General features: G+C 33.6%; 1 protein-coding gene across 1 annotated transcript in view; it reads right to left on the bottom strand.

Annotated features, from left to right (window-relative positions):
- Positions 1-9,453: 9,453 nt before the first annotated feature.
- The window catches only part of LOC134234468 (uncharacterized), a 17,293-nt gene continuing 3,541 nt past the window's right edge, over positions 9,454-23,205 (bottom strand). The window contains exons 2-5 of the mRNA XM_062716545.1: positions 20,565-20,616; positions 14,610-14,784; positions 13,744-13,847; positions 9,454-11,352 (exon numbers count right to left, since the gene is read on the bottom strand). Of these exons, the coding sequence (XP_062572529.1) occupies positions 10,966-11,352; positions 13,744-13,847; positions 14,610-14,784; positions 20,565-20,616 (718 nt within the window). The 3' untranslated portion in view covers positions 9,454-10,965. The remainder of the gene's footprint in view (positions 11,353-13,743; positions 13,848-14,609; positions 14,785-20,564; positions 20,617-23,205) is intronic.

Below are 23,205 nucleotides of genomic sequence, written 5' to 3'. Positions count from 1 at the left end.
AACGAAAGCGTTACAGACAGACAGAAAGACGGACAGACGGACGGACGGACGGACGGACAGACGGACGGACGGACAAACCCAAATTAATATCCCCCACTTTTCAAGCGGGGGACAAAAAGACGACACTTAATAATTAAATACATGTAATTCATAAAACATCGTTTTTATTGAATATTCAATCAAATCTTGATTTGAATGTACCTCTTGTACCAGTAATCTGGTTTTGAGTGAATGAAGATTTTTTTTAAAGTAATACAAAAGGGTATATTAAAAATAAATAACATCATTAAGAGGAAGTACATGCATACAGAAATAATATGATATTGTATCATTCAATATCAAAGAAAGTAAGAAAACAATATACTGTTTCCTTTTTTATTTACATGTACCAAATATGCAGGAAGATAAATGCCACAAAAACATAAATTTTAATTCAAGAGAAAACTTGTTTTTAACCTTGATCATTAAATTAATAAACTTACTTTTTGAATGCAGCTAAACATCCATTAAGTTGTAATGTTAAAAATGTATAAAATAGAATGTTCAGCATTATAAGACAAGTGCATTGAATTATGGATGGATTTTTAGTCTGTTCAATGTGAATATCTTTAAAACGCGTACACTGTATACATGCTAAATCAAGAATAATGAATTAGCTTAGAACTACTTTAAATTTGTTGATATCTCAATACATCCAATGACGACAATGCCTAAAAGCACTTGTTTTTTTTTTCTCTAGAGTTAAATTACAATTTTTATAATTATGATGAAAACGAAATGCAAATTTTAATCTCAGAAATTTAACAACTAGATTTAGAACGGTTCAATGGGGTACATTTTTTGCCATGGCTTTAAATAGCAGAAACCGTGATCGTTAAGCCTCACATTAATAAAATTAACTTTGTGGTAAATTTACCGGTGATTATGAAGGAATTTAAGGATCATAAAATAAAATAAGCTTGTCCATTATTATTTTCGTCCGTGACTGCCGCGCATCTCTGTATCATAGCAATTCACGATGTATTGCACACATCTGTTTTCATTATTTTAATTTGCATGCAATTAATTTAATTTTTCCGGTAATTATACTTGCATATGTTATTTTCAGGGACAGGCAGAAAGATTTAGATTTACTCTCAGTGCCTATATATATGCGTTCGAACTGAAACAACCATGTGGAATTAGATTTGAAATTTCATAATTGCTACAATTTACAAACTTCCCTTAAAAAGTTCTGTATTCTGCAAGCTGTATAGAGAGTACTACTGTGTAGTATAATAAAAAAATCCAATTCTTACAAAGCCGGCACAGCTAGACGCGTCAAGCAATGGAGAACCTACTTCAACAAGCCATAGTTCACCCAGACTTTTCCACAGAAAGTCAAGATGCTTCACTCATACGGTGTCAGTCTGCTTAACACATCACGTGACCTGAAAATTGACCACTCAAGATCTCTTACCAGCTTCTAGAGCACAGAGCGCTATTATGATTAAAATGACAGAACAAGTAAAATTTTAAAAGTAACCTGTACAATTATAATCACGTATTCATTTCTTGATGAGGATTTAAGTTTGAATGGGCTTTAATATCAGCATGGACAGGGTCCCAGATGCTGCATGAGGCTCTCTAGGCCTGTGCTTGATTGCTATATGCACTTTTGTTTCGAGTTCGTGATTTAAATTTATATGTTTAATTTAATAATTTGATGACTTTCTTTCCGTTGTGATCCAGTCTTTTTAAATTATCTAAATATTTCTGTGACAAATAAGTTTTTTTGAGTAACTGTTTAACTTTTATAATATTAATCTTACCTGTATCACGTTGTAAATTTTGAATTGAACCTCCCCAAGTAAATTCAAAATCTACAACATGATTCTTTTGACAGTTATTGATATTTATAATAATTGTAAAGGAATTGTATTTAGTGTAAAAATGTCCCCATACAAGAGAAGATTTGTCAAATTCGTAATTTGGAAATACGATTGATCTAATTTCCCATTTCTTAAAAACTCTTTTAAAAAAAATAATTTTTAAACTAATTAAATCTATAAAGAATAATAATCTAATGACACCTTTATGTTTTTTTAAATAGAAAACATCTTTAAAATTCGCTCTGTGGCATGCCTGCCTCTGGATGAAATATACAAATTCCTTAGAAGAAGTTAACATGCTTGAAGTCATCAAATTAGGGACAAATCAGCGACGTCGGCTCGGATTTCCTCCAACAAAAGGCGATCTAACGGGAGGCGGGCGGGCACTGTTCGCGGATTTGTCGGGTGATACTATCAGGAAAGAAGTCGACGAAGACAGAAAACCAAAAATATGTTGACATTTGAAGAGATAGAGAAGTCGCACTTACAGGAATAAAGATGAGATCTTTATTTGGTGTTAAATCAAATACCCTGAATAAAGACTACTGATAAAGGTTTCGTGCACTAATGAGTAACATGCTACATTGTTGAGGTTTTTGTATCTCGTGAAAAATTATGACTCTTCGGTACAAAGTCCTGTGCCTCTTTATCTTTAAAGCTGATCGACGTTGGACAAACTTTGCTGTCAGAAAAAGAAACAAAAGCTTTATTGATTCACTACAAAATATGATACTCCAATCATGCCTGCATTTCAAGTAAATTTTTAAAATGTACATTAAGTAGATCAGGTGTGCATAAATCCGCAATCCAATCTACAAGCAATAAAATAAGAAACATTAGATATCCCTTTATAGTCATGCACCTCATTTAAAACCTGAAGAAAAAATGCGTTTTAGTCATTCATAAAAATCGTCTGAATTGTGTCCTATGCCCTGCACATATCTATTCTTGTCTCGTTAACTATCGTTTTAGTTTCGAGGTCAAAGTGGAGTTAGTAAGGGATGCCCTTTGTGTGCATTGTTGTATACATATGACTGTAAACTTATGTACGTCACACAGTAACCTTATCGATAGTTTGGTTTAAAAATTAGAGAGCATTCAATTAAATATTTTTTTCACCTACGTAATTTTCTCGATAAATGCTTTTTTAAACACATGTAGACTGCCTCATTTATTTCAAGGACATTTTAAATTTAGCACGTCAATCATTATTTGGGGATATCACTGATATCAAAAAAGTGTAAAATCTTGCGGGTTACTTCAATACACAGAGTCGCGACTGTGTAAACGTTTGACCATCCCGGCGTAATAAAGCAAACAATTTCTCCTTTTCTTTTTTGATCCGATTTAAACTATTTTATTTGGTGATATCTAACATCAAAGAAGCGAGGGGCCCTTCATATAAGTGCATTATCACCCAATGGTCTACAACTAGAGTAGGCCAGATCAGCAGATAAGATAAAGTACCACAAGATACACGCACTACAAATGTGAATATTACGCTAAAAGCCGAAATGGTTTAAATACATGTATACAAAAAATGTATTAAACTGCAGACTTAAATCCCCACAAACACGAAAAGTATCTTGTGTTGGGGGGGGCTTTGTGTCACTCCACGTCCATGTTTACTACATAAGCACCTACATGAGGCTACAGTCAGGTGTTAGGTTCCCACTGTGGCCTCGTGGAAAATCACGGAAAGTAACATTTTACACAAGGATAAAAAACAAACTCTCTCCCTTTCTTACAAATCGTTCAAACGAAATGACCCTTCAATGCACTGTCAATTCCAACATTCCAAATCTGTAATATCTAGACAAGATGACGGGGAACCCACGTAAAACTCATTTTCTCTAGTTACAATTCTACAGAAATACTCTTCTCAGGACTTGGTTTTGAACAAAAGTCGCCTGGACAAGCGTCCCAAAAACCGTCGCATCTCGTGTGAAGATCAAGTGTTCATGGTGGAGATCAAGTATGCATACGAAATTCCAACTTGTCATTTCTTTTTTGAAAGTCACGCAAAAACTCCAGACATGTTTCAGCTGGGCTTAGAGGCAGAACCCGACCAATACACCAGGGCCACCTTCCTTAAAGCACGGAAAACTTTCATTATCATTTTAATTCGGGTGTGAAAATGTACCTCTTTAAAATCACTCGGGTTCAAAGTTCACAACATTCACTATTAAGGTATTTTCTGATTTTTTCTCCCTTCATAAGACACCTAACATTACATTTGTCTGATCTTTATATTGGTAATTTTTCTCTAGATTTTTTTCTTGATTGTTATCAAATCTGCTATCTTTGATGTTTGATCCATGATATGGCATTTCCGCCATGCAGCAGTGCACCCCACCTTTCTTAATAGATGCTTTAAAAGTCCGTGAATCAATAAATTTGAGTGTTTATACCTAAAATGATAATGGACCCCAAGAAATTACATAATTAACATTTCCCCCCTAAATGTAAAGTTTATGCTTAAAGGAGAAAACGGGACATTATTCAAACAATAAAATGCTTCTTTGGTGAAACGTGGAAAAACGGTCACAATATACATTGCATTAAAATTCAAAACTCATAGAAGGGAGTTCAAATTTACTACATTCATTATTATTTTCTACATATATTAAATATTCCTCTTTTGATTATTGATGTAAATATAAAGTCTGATACAGGTTAAGTGATGCAGGTTCTATCAAATCTGGTTTTTAATTCACAGTTTGTGACCATAAGTACAAGATTTATAATGTTTTCTCCAAAAGGAAAACTTTGTTACTTTGAATTAATATGTACAGTTTTGCATCAACTAAAAGTGGCTTTAAGACATATTCTTTAAATATGGATTCTTTAGTTATATCTACTTTGCTATTGTAAAATAAACATTTTTGCTGGATTTCAAGCATAAATTTGTTGGGTATCTTTGGTACATTTGATGGTGCAGATAGGATCTGGAAATATTGCAAACCATTAGCGGGACCATGAAATAAGTAACATTAACATTATTGTGGATTAATCGTATCCTTGACTAAGAGTCTTTCAAGGATATGAATCGCAAGAGAAAACATCTGAATCATCTACCCACATTTTTGTCTTCAATAAAGATGCAATATCACTCCGATACGCATTCACACCTGTCATACCAGAAGAAGTTCAGTTATAACTAAGTACATGTATTTCACCAGAAATTCATATAATATTAAACTGGGTAAACATTACGCTGATGGACAAAAAACGCAAAAATAAAGTTGACGTTTGGACCAAAGATTTATATGAAACTTGTTTAGAGCTAGATGCTTACTGCAAAAACTAGCAATTTATTTGATTAGCGGTACAAATATTTGGAAAATAACCCCCCCCCCCTTCCCGCCAAACAAACAAACAAACAAACACATAAAGCAAAGCAAATAACAAAACAAAAACAAAAAAACAAACAAACAAACCCCCCAAAAAAAAGAAAAAAAGAAAGAAATAAAAAGGAACAAAAAACAAAGAAGCAAAATATTAGATGGGTACAATATTTACAATTCGTTCTGACTTATTCTAGAAAATACCTCCAGATGTTTTCACCCATTTTCATTCACAACTTTTGACAAAAATCTTCAGCCTAATCAACGTCATTATGTCTTTAGAGCCCGTTCTTGGGGCGGTCGTGGCCTTGCATACATTTTACATCTCAAGTATTTGTCACCCTAATCCCTGTACATCTCAGAACACGGCTTATTTACCCTAACAGAGCCTTCCCTTTTGAGCCATTTTATTAAAATTCAATTTCGCTTTCGTCTACATGACCTTGGATGTTAAAGGATAAACAAGTAGCCGGTTCCTTGAATACATTTCGGTAGCTTACAACATTCAAATTAACTAGAAATTCCATCACGGTACCCGCAGTTCCATATTTCCGGCAAACAACCTCTATCAGTTATCCTGCCGCGCTGGTTTGCATATTCCAATTAAGTAAAACTAGGTTTTCTCTACAGGTCAATATATTTTGTGAAATTTTTATCTTTACCTGCTTGAAAATAGATAACTTGAACTTACTGAGCATGTTTGTTGAAAGAGTGGTGAATTTCGTACACTTGTACAAAAGAAAATTCCACTTCTGCGTTGCATTAGATTTTAACACATCAAAGACATATTTGTGTATAATTGCAGGTTCTTTTTTGACATCCGTAAATAGTTTTTTGAAACTTGAATTTATTCACATTCAAAAGATTTTTTTAAGTCTTTTGGAAAGGAGGCGGGTTGTATGAATGAAATTTGATTCTATCATTCAAAATACTGATAAGTTTTGGACGGTAGCCGGATAACTTTCGCTAGAGGCTGAATGTATACATTAGTATAACCAGTGACTTAATTTACTTTAAGAAATATCTATATAGTGTAACTGACGGTATGCCAGTAGCAGTTATTCTGTAGCGAAAGTTGTATGCAGTATAATCTGTAGTAACTGTGAAATTGTAACTCTCTGGTGGACCAAATTTGGACAACTGGTTTGCCTGCCCGAATTTTCTCATCAAGAGAGCTACGATCCTGCAGCTAAATCTGTATTAGGCGGAAGTTGTCATGATGTGAAGCGAAAGTTTTATGCAGTATCATTGTATGCAGTATTATTGTAACGATATACAGTATATAATCTGTTTGCAGACCGGGGATAGAAATACGGAAATGTCTGCCTAAATAAATTGCTTTGTCTGAAAAATAGATAATGACGTTATATGAGATACGTCATCGCCTGTACGTCAGCTAGCAATATCAGAGTCTTATTACAAAGTTATTTATAGTTCTACTGTAAATCAAAATGTGTAGTATTATATCCTAAACGATGTACGTTCTTTATATAAGCTCAACTGTAAGCCTATCAGGAAGGAGAAAAAACAGAGGCTATCGTTTTCCATCAGTGATGACTATCTATCCGATTTTGAATGTTTTTGTTGTTTTCATCGTGTTTAGCTTTTAATTTTTTTGAATATTAATTTTGTCTGCATGTGGCAATGTTTTGATAGGCACTGCAGCACCACATTGCTGACATATCGCCCAGGGTCAGACTTGGAGCTTTAACAGATAAGTAGTGCTTCCGATAGTACCATTTAAGATAAGTAAGTAGATAAATGTTGAAAGATGTAACAGTTACATTCATCGCTAACCTTGAAATCAGCGGTAGAACGGAGAACCAATGTACATACATGCTGTAAAGACAACAAACGGTCATAGGTAATTATATTTCATTTTCTAATGATCAGATGCTTCATATTTCAGACTTAAAACCATTTAGACTTATTTTCTTTTGAATGAAAGTAAGTAAACTCTACGGTATCTCTAGCTATGAATTATTTTACACTTGCAGACAGGTTATAAAATATATTCGGTTTCATAAAAACGGAATATTTGTCGATTTATCAAGGAGGGCGGATGATCTCACTTCCGTGCCACGTGTTTCAAATAAAATGAAGTTTTTTAATGAAATGCATTTTAATGTATAAATAATCTAAAAATCTATTAAATATGGGTTTGCAGAATTGTTTATAAGATAAATATAATAGATAAAATACAAAACTATTTATATATTTTTTTATTGATAGTAAAGCTTCACCCTGATACAGAAGACACCGCCTAATGTATTTGCTTAATTTTGCATGAATGAATTTGGAAATGTTCACTAGCAAAATGTGAGATCCTTTTTTTGGGTTATATCTTAGATCTAAAATCAGGACCCTTAGGCCCTCCTCTGGCTATCCCCAAATATATGTACTGGTTTGGTTGAACAACGCTGGTGGCTTGGTATGGTGCAACACGGAGCTGTAAATAAAATGAACATTGATCCCGAGCGATTATAAATAAATTGAGGCTGCATGACATTAAAAACCAATCGGGTGTGAAAATTGCTTTTAAATATAATCGGTATTAAAGTATTACATTCTTGTGAGTGCACTATAACCCAAACCAAATCCTGATAAGAATTTGTCGTCTTAAAGCATTTATTTATTGAAAGCTATCTGTGGTTTCTGGGATTTTTGGTTTACATGTAAGCATATCTTTACATGTTTTATAAATAAGGTGAATGGTGATATATGGACATACACTTTAATATAAAATAAAATATAAATGTTAACATGAAAAACGAGTTAAGTGTAGCCATTTATTATACTTAATTTAGAACGTTGTCATAAGCACATTTACCATAATCTCTTTAATGCTAGCAGAAACGTCGTTTCAAAAGACGTCCACAATAACTATGTATTGTAGATACCTTTGCTGGGAGGGTAAGAATGCCAAATTCTTAAGTCCTCAAAGCTTCTCTCCCACAGCATATCCATAAAATGGTTAATGGGTGAATAAACAAACTCTACAAGTTCACTGGCTTTTGATTTCTGTGGTTCGTGGAAATCCGATAAAAACAAAGCTGTTCTCTTTGCTACTTGTCAAGTGGACTGTGTTGACAATTTTGCATACAGTGCACCGCGTTGGTATTGCTAATGTCACAACACTTAATAACTTTATAACTGTCACATTCGTCAACCAAACAATCATTTTTGAAACACTTAGTTGCAATGATTTTACATTTTTTACCAATTCCTTTAAAACTAACAGTACATGTATACATGTGTTCATGTTTCAATAAGTATACATGTTTCAATAAGTATGCATACATGTATAATTGTATATATTATCTCATACGATGTAAATATTAAGGCACTTCGATGGTTGACTGAGACTTCCTATATTATGCAAGTTGTTCCCATCTCTTAATAAGCTTAGTGTGCAAGAAAAGAATTGTCACACACAGCCTCTGAACTTCTGTATTAAGTCATCGCTGGTCATTACAATCCCCTTATGGGACCTATGTGATTTTACATTTTATTGGATTCTCTCATTTCGAAGACGGTTTCATCGAAACTTTTGCCTTCAAGACTACATGTATAAGGCCAAAAGAAAAAATAGTCTTGTTTCCTGTCCCCTGACCCAAAAAAATAGGGTAGGTAGGTAGCGAAAAATTTTTATTTTGAGAAAAAATTTTATTTTCAAAATTCAATGAATGCAGGACATATAGCAGATAATAAAAATAAAACAGTATGTTAACAGTTTACAAAGCAAGTTTGTTAATGAAGATTTATAAGGTAAAAGTATCCTGTACACTTGTGATGTATTTAGTTCTATAAATATTGTTGGTCGAACAGTATTTCAAAAAAACGAAAATATAATAAAAACTTTTAGGGTCGGGGGGTAAAATATAGGGTAGGTCGGGTGACAGGAAACAAGAGTATATTTTATTTTGGCCTAAACTGAAAACAGACTTAGGTCAAAAGAACTCTTGAAGAAATATTGAAAATAAAAAAAATATTGTATCGAATGAATTCATATATTGAAATTCTACAAACATAGAAGTGGTGGAACGTAATTGTCAAATTTTATGTTGTTGGGGCAAGAGTTTCTTGTCCTTGCTCTTACTTTGAGAATTATAAGAAATTCTTATTTGACGTTGGGTTTTTATTACAACCAACATAAGCTCTGTGGAGCTTTTAACTGATCAATTCCGCTAGAACGATATTCTTCGAATCAAAGTAGAAAACAACAAACACATAAGTAACTGTTGGATAGTTCAATTTTAATTGTATCTACTGCACTATGTGCACTAGGTACATAGTTTATGGGACAATTTTAACATAGATATATACAAAATGTAATAAATATTCTTTGGTAACAATTACATATCTTATACAAACAATAACCATGGAAACAAAACAAAACATTGTATATCAATACAATATAGGCACCATCAATAGTTTAGGACATCTATAAATAGTAACAAATGTGATTACTTTTGAAACAAGTGAAGTCATGTGGAAGTGACATAACTTTTATCAAAGACCTGGAAAACGACTGATTCCCGCCACTTAGGCCGGTGAATATAGACTTTTTCTCAAAAATCATGTTTGTTTATGAGTCACTTTCGACGAACAAATATATTTAAGGATTTCAGTTTGAGTAATCTGAATGTCGTATTAGTATTATGCGGCTAGAAAGCGAAAATGGCATTCGAAAACGATTCTAGTGCTTTGATTACGACTTAAATCACCTCCAATTTCTGAAGAGTTCCTAAGTCCATTTGGAATGTTTGACCTTACATCAATGCCCCCGTCACAAATCGTTTTCAATTTTAATATACTGGCCATATCACATGACTATTACAATATTTTCACTACTTCTGATGGATTTCCAACAATATTTAAGCTACCAGTTCGTGAAATATAAATGTTAAATGCAAAAATGGCATTAATGAAATAAATTAATGTTCACACGCGATCGAACTTCACATCCTTTTTAACAACAGGTTTTGAAAAATTATTTATATTCAAAGGGCAAAATATTCACGACACCAATAGCGCTATCCAAATAATTTACTTTTATAGTCTAAAATGACCTTAAGTTTTGGAATGTTTTAAGAAAAAAAAATTGGACATATTTGACGTCACTATGTATCTACATAGGACAAGCATTGACATTGTATATACCCGTGTTTCCGATAAAAACCTATCTAATAACCTGTCGTGCCAAACAGAATCATTCCAAGTGATCCGCTTTGTTTTTCTGGGCTCCGATTGGGGACGGATCATTCTCTTCAATCCGGAGCCCACAACACACATTCACTCTTATCCAATATCAGTGCGCATAATATAATATTATGTCTGCCACATTTTTAATGCATTGAACATTTTGAGTTATGGCTAAAATTACGGTAGCCTGGTCAGGTGTTTATTTACACACTTGATGACCGATACAAGATATATATATTGCATTCAGATAAACTGTTTGAAAGAAGTCAAGTTCTTCTCTCTATCACAATGGCGACCCCTTTGGGTCTAGAAAGACGTTACATGTATTTCACTGCTATGCTCATTTTACACACCTCCAAAGTAGAACCACTAAAACAGTCCACTCGGAATCCCTTTGCTGCTTTGCAAATCACATCGTGCTATACCAATCACATCGGTGGGTACCTTGAAGCGCTCCTGGAGAACACATTTTGAAAATTTCTCCCTCAGGAAAAGCTCCGGGATAAAATAGTTTTAAATCCTAAAGAAACATTAGTTGTATTTCACCTATCAATACCGTTAGGTTTTTCTAGTAAATGGCGTCCCCTTAGTCTACCACGCCGCAGATTTTTTCTCCGTTTATGTCGAATTTTTCTCCGCCGTTTTTGTTTATTTTTATTTTTTCTTTCATTAGGAAATACATATCCTGGTGGTAATTTGTCGAAGTCATAAGGCTGTGTTCTTACTCTTAGATCTATTATTTCTAGCTCAAAATGATGACATCTTTCGTGATTTTTCCCAGGTCGAATGAAACCGGGTAACTTTCTGCCATTTTTCTTGAATCCGACTGACCAATCGGGTCTGTCACGGAGCTTAAAGGTATGGTAACCCAATGTTGTCAGATTTTGTGAAAAATCACAGCTGTGCGGCAAGGATCTCGGAGGCCTATTCTGTAAAAGAAGAAGAAATATACATAAGTCAAGTTGTTGATTTAAAAAAATATATGAAAATCTAAATGACAAAGCCCAGGATATTTTTAATAAACTTGTCATTTTAAATAAATGCCATTTACTTTTAACCATTAACACCTGAGCAAAAGGTATGATTACATATTACATTCTCTTTCAACAATTGTGCTAACACGTTCTTACAAAGAAATTTTTCTCTTCATTTAACAGTCAGTACGAGTAAATTACAGGGTGACTGGTGACCATCAAAAGACATTGTTTAAATTTACAAATATTCTATTGTTTTAGCAGATCCCTGTTAATATCTGCGAAACACCTGTGGTAAAAGTGACATGTCTCTCGACTTTTGACCTCGGTGAAATGTTAATTCTCAACCTAATCCATGGTATGTTGAATAACTTTTGTTATTTGAAATCTAGGATCCTCCTTGACAAGTTATGCCTATCCAAAAATGAAATTTAATATTCGATGGGAATCACTGTAAACAATTTCATTTTCATCCATAGTGCTGCTTACAGTTCTGTTTAAACGTAAACTAGAAGCAAATACTAGCAATGATACACATAAAATGCATTTTTAAATATAAACTTAATTTTTATTATTTGACCTTTTCCTGTTTGATTGTTTTTGAGTGTTTTTGAGTGTGTGTGTTTTTCTTTTTTAAAAGTTATTTTAAAAAAATCTTTTTTGGTCATTTACCAATTTGTTTGAAAGCCGTGTATTCTCACTCGCCCTGGTATTTAGTAGCACCTGAACACGATAAATTGTCACTCACATGACAAACCTATCAAAAAAGTTTCACCCAGACCAAAAACTTAATCCGAAGTTCATTGCCTCCCGGATTGTCGGAGCGGTGGGAGGTATATGTTGGCACTGCTTGGGGTCTCTATCATTTTGCTACATAACACAAAGGTCGTAGCATGTTTCCAATGCTTGGAAAGTCATGAGGTCACAAAAACGTTATAAGGAATTTGATAACATCGTCAAATTTTAAAGTGACGCATGTACAGGTTTGAATTCCTGAGATATGGTCAACTATCATGTTTCGTGTGTTATATTTCTATAGTGAGATTAAACCGTGCAATACGATTCCATTGTTTTTTCAAGACGGTGTGCTTTCTAACTATCGCTAACTGTGCGGGCTGAAATCTTCCGGGGATGTTCCTTAAGTCTTTATCAAGCAAACAAAGGTTTTACAAGTGACATGTTGTGTCTCTCTACCATTATTGTCACTTGAGAAAGTCTCTCCTGTTATGACATGGTGGTGTACGGCCACGAAAGAATAGAACAAAACCAGTTTATAGACAGTTTAAATTATAATGCCTTATTTAGCATACTATACTTTAAATAAACATTGTTTACTTCTAGTCCAAGAAATTATATCAGCTTCGTTGCTACGGTGTGTTTGTTTTCATATTTATTTTCGTTTTAGCATTTTGACTTGTCTGAATTAAATTCTAATACAGCTGGCAAATGACAGTATAATATCAAAATAAAATTTTAATAAATTCAGTCGAATTACATTCATTAAGAAATTAATTAGCATTTCCTCGGCTATCATTCGCTGTGGTTTCAGCTCAAAGATCTTTATTTTACGGTCTGGTAAACAAACGCGCCAAGCTCTCTTTTTTTGGATATGCGTTTGGTTGGCGGCCTATCCTGTACAAGAAAAGCCAACTCTGGAATACTTTAATTCTCTCCGCGTAATCTTTAGCTGTATGGCTAAGGAAATGAAATGCTCTGGCCAAATTTTACAAAATCCATTTGGAACACAGGTGGGGGGATTTAATCGGATTAGTGGCGAACACAGGTGCACCGTTCGGCATGAAGTTAACCGCACGAGTTAGTTGCTAAAAAAAATTGAATAACTCTATTCCTTATTAAACCTTTGGTCATTTATTAGGGTCATTTCTGTCCGAGTCAACAAATATTCTCTAGATTTAATAATTGTAAAGAAGTTGTGAACTTTCCAACTAAATGAATTGAGCGTTGCCTTGCTTGTGTCGAAGTAAATTTGCACTTACTAATACACCTTCAAATAAGTTACTTATAATATTTAATAATATAATGGTGACAATTCTTAAAGACTTTATAATTCATTATAATGGATTTTACAGTAAAGTTTCTTTATGGAATGTAAAAAATTTATAAGACTTTTCTGTAAAAATTCTCTCCATTCAAATGCTTTTTGGAGTTGGCTAAACAAATCCGGAGAAGACATTATAATTCATATGCATGCCACATTTTAATCTTGAAAGAAATGTATATGTAAATTTTGAGGGTCTGAATTAATTTCAGACGACATTGGGTTTTGATTATCAGTGGCTTCTCCCAGAAATATGTGACGATATGACGTCACAGATGATCACTCACCCGTATCCGCAGTTTGCCCTTCTTGTTAAAGCACAGGAATAAATTGTTATCCATGCCTTGGATTCGAAGAAAACCCCCGTCTATGGAGGTAACCTTAAGAAGAGCTGAAATTATACGAAAGTTAAAACAATCACTACATGTACAATTAAAAAATTATCTTTGAAAAGTGATAAGTATGACTATTATGAATAGGTAGGTGTCATCAAGTGAAAACGAGACTGAGGTCGTTTTGTAGCAGTCAAATATTGTAGGAATGTACTAATGTTATCATGGTAAATCATAATTATATTAAAAAGGGACCCGCTGTTTGAGATACGTCGCTTATTTATCAGCCCCTTGTACATGCTCGGTAGAATTTATAATCAGAAATGGAATTTAAACTATCTCAACATTTCATAATAGGTAACTTAAAAAATGTTGAATGATGCTTGTGTTCATTCCTAATTCTACACCGGATAATAGCTATGTGCATGTGGGCAAACTAGCATGTCTTGTAATTTAAACCACCCAGAATATCCTCTAACCCGTCTTTATAGCAGTTTATTCTTTATTTAAGATTATGTCATTTTCACACTTAACATCCAGTCTTATGATATACTTTTAACAAAGAGACCCATTTTAAAAAAATGTGCACAACCCTTTTAAAAAAAAAAAGGGCTACCAAGCCATCGGTTACATTGTACATAAAGGATGCATGTTCCTGTAGGGATGGGAATATACCCCAAGTTAAATCAATGTGGGAACCCGTTCATGGATAGGATATAAGAATACTAGATGAGTAATTTACTATCCCAGTTTTCTTGTAACTTTGCTTTACTTACTGAAGTCTTTCCCCTTTGTACCAGTAGTAGCTTTGCTATACTTACTGAAGTCTTTCCCCTTTGTACCAGTAGCGTCCACGCCTCTAGACCCAGGCTTTTTTATTCGAACAAATTTCTTAGAGCACAAATTCCACAAGTAGCCTTTTCGTACCAAACTTGTTTGCGGCCCGTTTAGAGTTTCCGGTAACTTTTGTAAATCAAATTTGAAACCCGAGACAACCTGAAGAGAAATTAAAAATTGTTATTTTTCCATACTCTTTATAGTTAGAAATAAGTTGGGGACACAAAGCAAACGATCAATTAAGATTTTAATTGCTCCATGTTTTTGATCTACATCATTCTCAAGAATGTAAGCCATTTTGTGTAATGATACGAGCAGAAAAACTAGTAGTAATAAATTCATAAGAATTGACCAGTGATGCAGTAAAAATATTCGAAATTTTCATCAAAGCATAACATTTTAACATTGATAACAAACGGAAGAACGGTTTATAAGATTTTTTCTACAGTAAAAAATGTTCGTAATTCACGCAGATGAAATGCTCTGTGCAAGCGATCAAAAGTACAGCTATTTAATGTATCTTTACATCAATCAGTGCAGTGCTTTGCGATTATATTTATTGGAATTAAACTTCATTATATAACACTATAATTTGGTCTTTAAAGGCTACTTTAAAAGCTTTAAGTTTGAGGGGATTTTTAAGAGAATGTCGATTGTGTGTGTCCTCCGTTTATGGTATAACGACCCTGTGAGAAATCAGTTTTAAAGATTTTATATACATTGCTGATTTGTAAGTCATCTATCAAAAACAACATTAAAATACTACAGGCTTCTAAAACAGCAGGGGTCGCTTATTTCTTTACATTAAAATCACAAATGAAAATATTTGAGTTATTTGTTTAAATTGTTTATGAATGTTTAAATACACATCTTACAGCCGTTTAAATCTACAAATATACTTTGCCTTTTTCTGTCTTTTATGTGATAATTACTTTAAATGCATCAATTACTAAACATTAATTTTTTAAGCCCGTCGCTTGCAAAAAGTTAATTAGGGTCGTATCAAATGGAATTATAGACCAACTATCTAAAGTTCATACAAATGTATTACAATCTCACAACTAACAACGAAGTCTTATTCAGAGAAACAACACACAGTATTTCAACAATAGGTCGACGATATGAGGAACTAGTATGAAAATCTACAGCAAATGATTCCCTTTCTTTGATATTCTTTTCAGTTCTCGCGTTTGTTCATTTATTTCAAACATTTCTTTGAATTCTTCTAAGAATTTGATATTAATTATATGAATTCAATATCAAAATTGTAGCATTCCATAGATTTCTAAAAATAAAATCATTGGGGAAAAATCAATATAGCTTTCATAATTGTGCATTTTTAAACTATTTTTCTGTGTTTAAAATAAGTTTTGAAATGTGTATTTATTTTGCCCGGAATCCTATTGGTGCCTGAAAGGGAGATGATCAAAGACTAGCATGCTGATACAGGTATATTTAACAACTAATAAGTCGCCAACTGAAGCATGTCTGAAGCACAACTGAAGCATAACTCAAGAGTCCCACGCCGTCAAAATATTTATGAAGATTGAATGAAATGAGGGAACTTGTTTTAATTGATGGAGCCTTTTCTATAAAATATATGCACATATATTCATATTTTATCAATCGTTTCCATGACAAACCAAGATCACAAAATTTTTTACCTGAGTATTCTTTTTTAAAGAAATATACATGAATGAGATTTCCTTTTCAAAAAAGGCGTGAGAATCTAATTTTCCAACAGACCATTTCTTTGTATCGATAGTGATGACGAAATACTTTTATAGAAAGATGGTATTTCAAACGGATAGCTCAGATTGATGTTTAAATTGACGAGTTTAACCAAAGGTTGGTACCTTTATATGCTCGATCTTTTGTAACGGATCTTGTTAATTTGTAAAGTTGCATGTTGGACCTCCTGTATAGAGAAATAAAAAGCCTGTATCTATCCCGTCGTAAATCATTACCCAATTTGTGAACGAAAAGGACGATATTTTGTCAACCTCCGATAAGAAATCGGTCTTATAAACGCTTACAACATTCTGGTCCCTGGATTGAAAATAAGACCCAGTTTATTTTTGGAGAGAGAAAGAGACAGACAGAGAGAGAGAGAGTTGTGAAAATTAGAAAATGTGTGTTTACTGATAAAGTCATAAATTCAGTTCGTTCTCAGAATAAGTAAATGCGGTTTCATCTAGTGTAAAATATTAAAAGCAATGACTTGCCCCTTCCCCGAATTATGGCTTTGATTTTGCAATTCCTGAAAAACTTCACGCAGTGCTTATGATTTTCGTAAAAAAAAATTTCTTTTGAAGTCTGAAATTATACAAAATATTAAATAAAAATAATCCTCTGATTCTTTTAAGAATATCTATTTATTTATCATCTAGTTTGGCGTAATCTTACTGTTTTACGTACATCATTAGAAAAACCAGTGAATGGGTAGTGCATTCCTGAAGTTCGAAATCAACTTGTCTCCGAGTGCTAACCTAATGTGCTATTATTTGTTTTATTTATTAAGACTTTGTGGGGAGTGGGGAATGTTCTGTTATCTAGGTCTTGTGAAGAGTGGTTAGTTGGTGTTTTAAATATTTAATGATCATAGGATATGATAAAGCAATATAGATAACATTAAAAATATCCCAATCGGTTCGAACTAATATCTGCCGTGTAGAATCCAGTTCTAGGGGAGTCTGTCATATGTCTTACAAACACATGCGGTGCCTTAAAGTACATGTTAAATACCAAGACGAAGAACTGCAATATGACTAAAAGAAGTAACGGTGGCCTGTTCTGGTGTTTTAGGGGAATTTAAAAACTTCACTTTTGACTCTGGTCAGACCTGCATAGACAAATGATTGTGGTGATTTTAAAGTGGGTGGGGAAAAGTTTTTTTTTCTTTTAAAATTCCACTTGAATCCTGATTGGAGAGCAGTCACATGTAAAGCTAATTCAGATACACATGCAAAGTATAATTATGCAGACAGATTTTATGTTTATTTGCATGTTTTATTCATGGATTCTGTCTTTCCTTGCGCATCTGTCATACAAAGGAATTTTTGATGCTACCAATTTTCCTTAAATGGCCCTTAAACCAGAGAATGGTTCAACCCTGAATGAAGACCAACCTAAGAATTTGAAGTTCATTTAGTAGATTATCATTATAAAGTACTTGAATGCTTCTACTTTTATGTACTTAATAATCTATTAATCTGATATACATTAATGCACAACATCATATTTGGTAAATATGCAGATATATTCTCTGATACTGTACCAAGCCACGGTCTGCATAAACACGTTAAAGTATACGACACTAGGAGATAAGGCCTCATATTTCTCTTTGATGTTTTGAAATATTGCCCCTTATACAGGAGTCAATATATTAAAAAATACAGTACTGAGAGAGAGAGAAAGAGAGAGAGAGAAAGAGAGAGAGAGAGAGAGAGTTGACCTAGCCGTTTCCTCCAATTTCGTGAAGAGGACATGGAGACTAAACCTCACGTTAATCTGCCAATGGCGGTCAGTCGGTCAATATTTGTCGAGACATTGAGCAAATAATTAGAGTTAGATAGAAAACAGCTACTTTTGTTAAACCACAGTAAAAAACACCAAAGCTGTCAATGAAGTAGAAAGGTTCGCAAAGTTGATATGCCGTTCTCTGGTAAATATCTAGGTTTGAACCTTTCAAGTCGGTTCATGTAATTTTGACCAGTGCACTTAACTATTAGCTGTGTTCAGACTGATGTGATTTACAGCTAATTTCAGAGTTTGCAATCTTGTAGACCTTGTAAATAATACTAAAACAAGTGTTTTTCTGACGTAGGCGGAACGAGAAATTATACCAGCCTCGTGTTCTGACTTCAATTAAACAAACTTTTGAGTTGTAAGAAATACATGTCTGCAGTGGTTGCCATAAATACGAAGAAATAGGCCAAATCTCGTATAGATCTCGTATAGATTTCTGTGAGAACCTATGAAGCGTTACAGGTTAACTAACTTTTAAATATGTTTTTCAAAAATAAAAGACGTGTATTATTAAAATATTATCGCGTGAAATTCTCCTCAAGTGTTTATCTTTAATTGCCATCCGAATCACTTTTCCTTGCAAGATTTTGTGCCCAAGTAGCCCAAATTGATCCTAAAAATAAACACTCAAGAGGCGATCATTGGCTTTAGTGAAATCGGACTCCTATCGGTCCAGACCCCGGACATCTCAGTACCACACACGACGTCCTCAGTCAACAATCGTGTGTAACTTGTCGGCACCGACCTAATTATAACAAGGACTAAACAAGAGTACATATCTAGTGTATATTTATTAAGCATATTGCTTCTAGGCACCAATCACCCGCTTCGCTTTTATTTGGTATTCGTATTATATTTGATTTAAACAGACATAGAGAGGCTCTCACAGACACACATACTCAAAGTGATGAAAGGGTGGGATCTGTTATTAATTTCTTAATATTTTTTCCCATCCCCCCATGCCTTCTGCTTTCTGGAAATTCAAGTTAAGTTGAGGACATCCTTAACTAAGTATAATCCAGTATAACTCAACATCATGAAGTTAAATTTGTTTGAACATTCTTAAATTCTGGTTTATACGATGCATACTATCAATTCAATTTTCTAGTAATCAATGGACAATAGTTACTCTCCATAAACTCTAGTTACATCTGAGGGTATTTTGTATTAGTGTGGGTCAAATCTGAACTCTTTAATATTAAAAATAAGATATTGGAACATTGTCCATCATTCAGCTAGATTTTATACCTAAGCTACAACTGACTGGAATTTTACAATTTTATACAACATTACTGAAGATCTGGAACGATTGTTACACGCAATGTCGAGCCGTTTTCTCCTTATTTCTTATTTTTCAACAGAATTTTTGTGACCTCTACCAAGGTTCAGAAGAAGGTTTCGGTAAATGTCTCACTTAAGTCAGCGGTGCCGTAAAAGTGTGACGGAGCTTGAATGATAACTGCATAGTGTCCACAATTCACTTTACTTGCTTACTTCTGCTAATGATTAATGAATCTTCCAAAAGGTTTCTTAAACATCAAATTTGCGCCTCGATGACTTTCACCATTTTTTCGTTTTTGCATGTCCGTCTTCTATGCTTGTAACAAATGTTATAAAACACGGAATACGCCTTCCTCTTCTTTGCGTTTTACAAGACAACAACTTGTTTCACTGAATTTTTCCTTGCAACATAACCTACATATTTAGATTCAAGGTTTTAACAGAATTGCACCGACCATACATTTACATTGCTTAAATATCAGACATCACCTGCACAAGGGGAAAACTATAAAAAAAAAAAAAATCAGAATCTATTTTAAGTTAGGAGAGTTTCAGACGATTAATCATTCATAATTGACCAGCATCTAATTGTTTTGTTGTGGTTATCGGATGAAAAGACAAACACTTACTAGCAAGACTTAACGACAAACAACAAAAAGTCGTGTTTTACGACATATAACAAGTAGAACTACCAGTTTACGACTGCTTTTAAAGATAAACAAGGTCAACATTGTGGAAATAAAACTAGAGACAATGAATGCTACATCTGACTTCAGACTTTTAATTTTTGGGGGATTTTAGTTTTACGACGCTAAAAATATCTGAAGCTCTTTGGCAGATAAAGGGCACAATACCAATGACATACAAATAACTAAGTAATTAATCGTTGACTGTAACAGAAATTTTGCGGTTTGCATAATTGTGTAAGTGAAATCAATTTTATGGTAGCATGTTAGGAACACATCTCTGATTGTTTCATAATGAAGATAACACGTAGAAGATATTCGTAACAAATCGAATAGTTGCATACATTAAACAAATAAATGAAAATTAATGCATTTTAACAACAGAACATGACCTAATTACACAAATTATAGAAATGAATTCACTTTTATAAAATATGCTCTTACCTGAGAAAAATTCACTAAGCACAACAGTAAAATGAGCAGCAGCTTCGACGACCTGCAATTAAACAACAAACTCATAAATGACGTCATAAAATTCTGATCTCATAATTACAAGCTCTAAATATATATTGCGGGAGTTGCGGTGTAGCATGGGCGAAGTCAAGGCAAGGAGAACCGACATCACAGAATAGAGACAGTGCCTTAAAATTAAGAACACGTCAAAAACCTGTTTTAAAAGCATACATCTGCATCAACTTAATTTGGGCAACATTACAGACAGCTATAGCGGAATGTATGAAGTTTCTTGCCATTAGCCACACCATTTAAGGAAAATAATTAAGACTGAAAGGGCATGTCTTCTTTTTAAAGAATCCGTGTCGAATAATATACTAAAAGTACTCTCAGAGGCATGTTAATGGACAAAGAAAAAACTAATGGATTGTCCGACTTTTATTATTTAGCATTTATAAGGAAATCTTGAGAATTTATCATCATATGTTTATATGTGCATAAGTTTCTATGTTCTGCTGTTTGAAAAGAAATTTAACCTACAATTTCCGGAATGTAGCTAGCATACTCGAGTAACTTAAAAAAAGAACACAGTCTTTGAAGGTTCAATTTACAGATCATCTACTTTCAATATATGTTGAACTTTCAAAATATGCGTGTACTTTATCCCTCACAAAAATGCATTTGCTTGATTTGAGTTTGTGGGATATTTATTTGATATAGTGACACACTATCATCAATCAAAGACTAGTGTTTGCTCTGCATGTTTGGATATTGTGGACTGGTCGTTGCGTAATTTCTCTGAAGCTGAAAGCATAGCATACCTTAAGGTGATCACACCTGAACGGTGTTTGTTGCAAATGGTGTATGGTATAAAGTATACCCTTTCCTGTGCTCAAATATTTGGCAAAAGTGTAAAAGGCTAATCCATTTGTGAAATATTAATCGGTGAGCATAAACAAAACCAGACATTTTCTTTTTCACAAGCGTCTTTAAGCGGGTGTAACTTAGTGTGAGACACACGGATAATTACTTCTTGCTAAACTCCAAATTCCTACAGATCATGTCTTTCACCTGAGCAAACATCGGGTTCGGTAATCAAAATGCTCAGCCACACGAAAGGTTTGTATCGCAAATTTCTCAAGCGCTTATACATATTACTTTCAATGAAGCTTAAGCACTCAAAGTCAAACACCCCTATGACTTACATGTATATCCCACTCACCCGATTATTTAACAGTTCTGCCACTCTGTATCTTTTAATTTTTTTATTAAACAAGTTCCAGCTTCTTAATCTAGATCTGTATTACCTTAATTAATGACAGACAATAATGTCCATCAAATGCCTAACATTTTCGGAAATTTATTCTTCATAATCAGTGAATGTGTACTTTGACATAGATCAAATACATTAGGACTTTTCGTAAGGTCATGACATTTCATGATAAATATAGAGCAATCCTCCAGACATTACAAGACTTTCGCTGGCTATCAATGCATAACATGTAACACTTTGATGTTTATGCTTAAAAGACAGTTTTCTCCAAGGGGGTAAATAAAAAGTTCTGCTGACCAAAGTAAATCTTTAAAGGAATGTTAAATTCAACAGTCAGTTTAAATTGCAATTCAACCGCAACATGATGTACTTTAATTACAGCACCAGTTCAAAAGAATAACAGAGTGAGAAAAGAATAGGTTCTGGACAGTTTTCTTAGTAAAATTTCTTTTTAAAATTTAGGGTATGTGAAAACAAGGGTTAAGGTGAGAGGACAATTTAAAGAAAGGCTAGCCCGGAACGGGACCAGGTTCTACTAAATAACGACATATCCAGATAATATGGCAAAGACTGTCGGTGGCTGATATAGGCCTTACGATTACGTTGTAATACGCATTCTCTAGAACTGATTTATTTTAGTCTGAGAATTTGGTCATCGCGCTGAAGAACAGGCAGAATTTTATATGAAGTAATTTAAGGCGTTGCTGGTTGATATTGCTTGTGCATTCCATGTGCAACTAATTTGAAATTTAAATTCTTTGTAAGAATTGACAACTTACATATCACTATTCTTTGTCGCTTTAACTGACACCGAAATTGAAAAATAAAGTGAAACCTTTGAATTTTATGAAAAGATGTTATAATAAAGATCAAGGTAAACTACTACTGCTTTTCATTTTACGTACTGAAACAGGCAAGATTAGGGTTTCATCTTTTGCCTAGTTTGAAATTTTAGACGAATAAACTATCGTTTGATAAAGATGCCAAAATTCCTTTGATATCCAATCACTACAGGTCTAAGAAGGCTTAAAACGGCCCACAAAAGATTCTATAAAACTATATCTGTCCAATATTCTGCATTCTTAATCACCTTGATATTTCTTTTAAAGTTAGGTTTTCATCTTTGAAAAATGCTAATACTGTGAAGCTTGGAGAGATCTCACTCCATGATACGCTTTAACATCATGGCTGTGAAACGCTTGACAGACTTCGAACAATAAATCGCGAATATATTGAGACAAAATTATGATAAGAAAAATAGCCCATGTATAAATAAACAAGACGAATGAAGCACGTCCACTGTTTGTAATCCGATTACAAGATAACGAAATTTGACAAAAATCTTACATGTCTTGGTAA

This window comes from Saccostrea cucullata, unplaced genomic scaffold (genome assembly GCF_032062105.1).
Source record: "Saccostrea cucullata isolate Sc308-1 unplaced genomic scaffold, CSIRO_AGI_Scuc_v1 ctg482, whole genome shotgun sequence".
Lineage (NCBI taxonomy): Eukaryota > Metazoa > Mollusca > Bivalvia > Ostreida > Ostreidae > Saccostrea > Saccostrea cuccullata.
The sequence above is the reverse complement of the archived record's forward strand: the minus strand, read 5'-3'. Positions and strand labels throughout refer to the sequence as shown.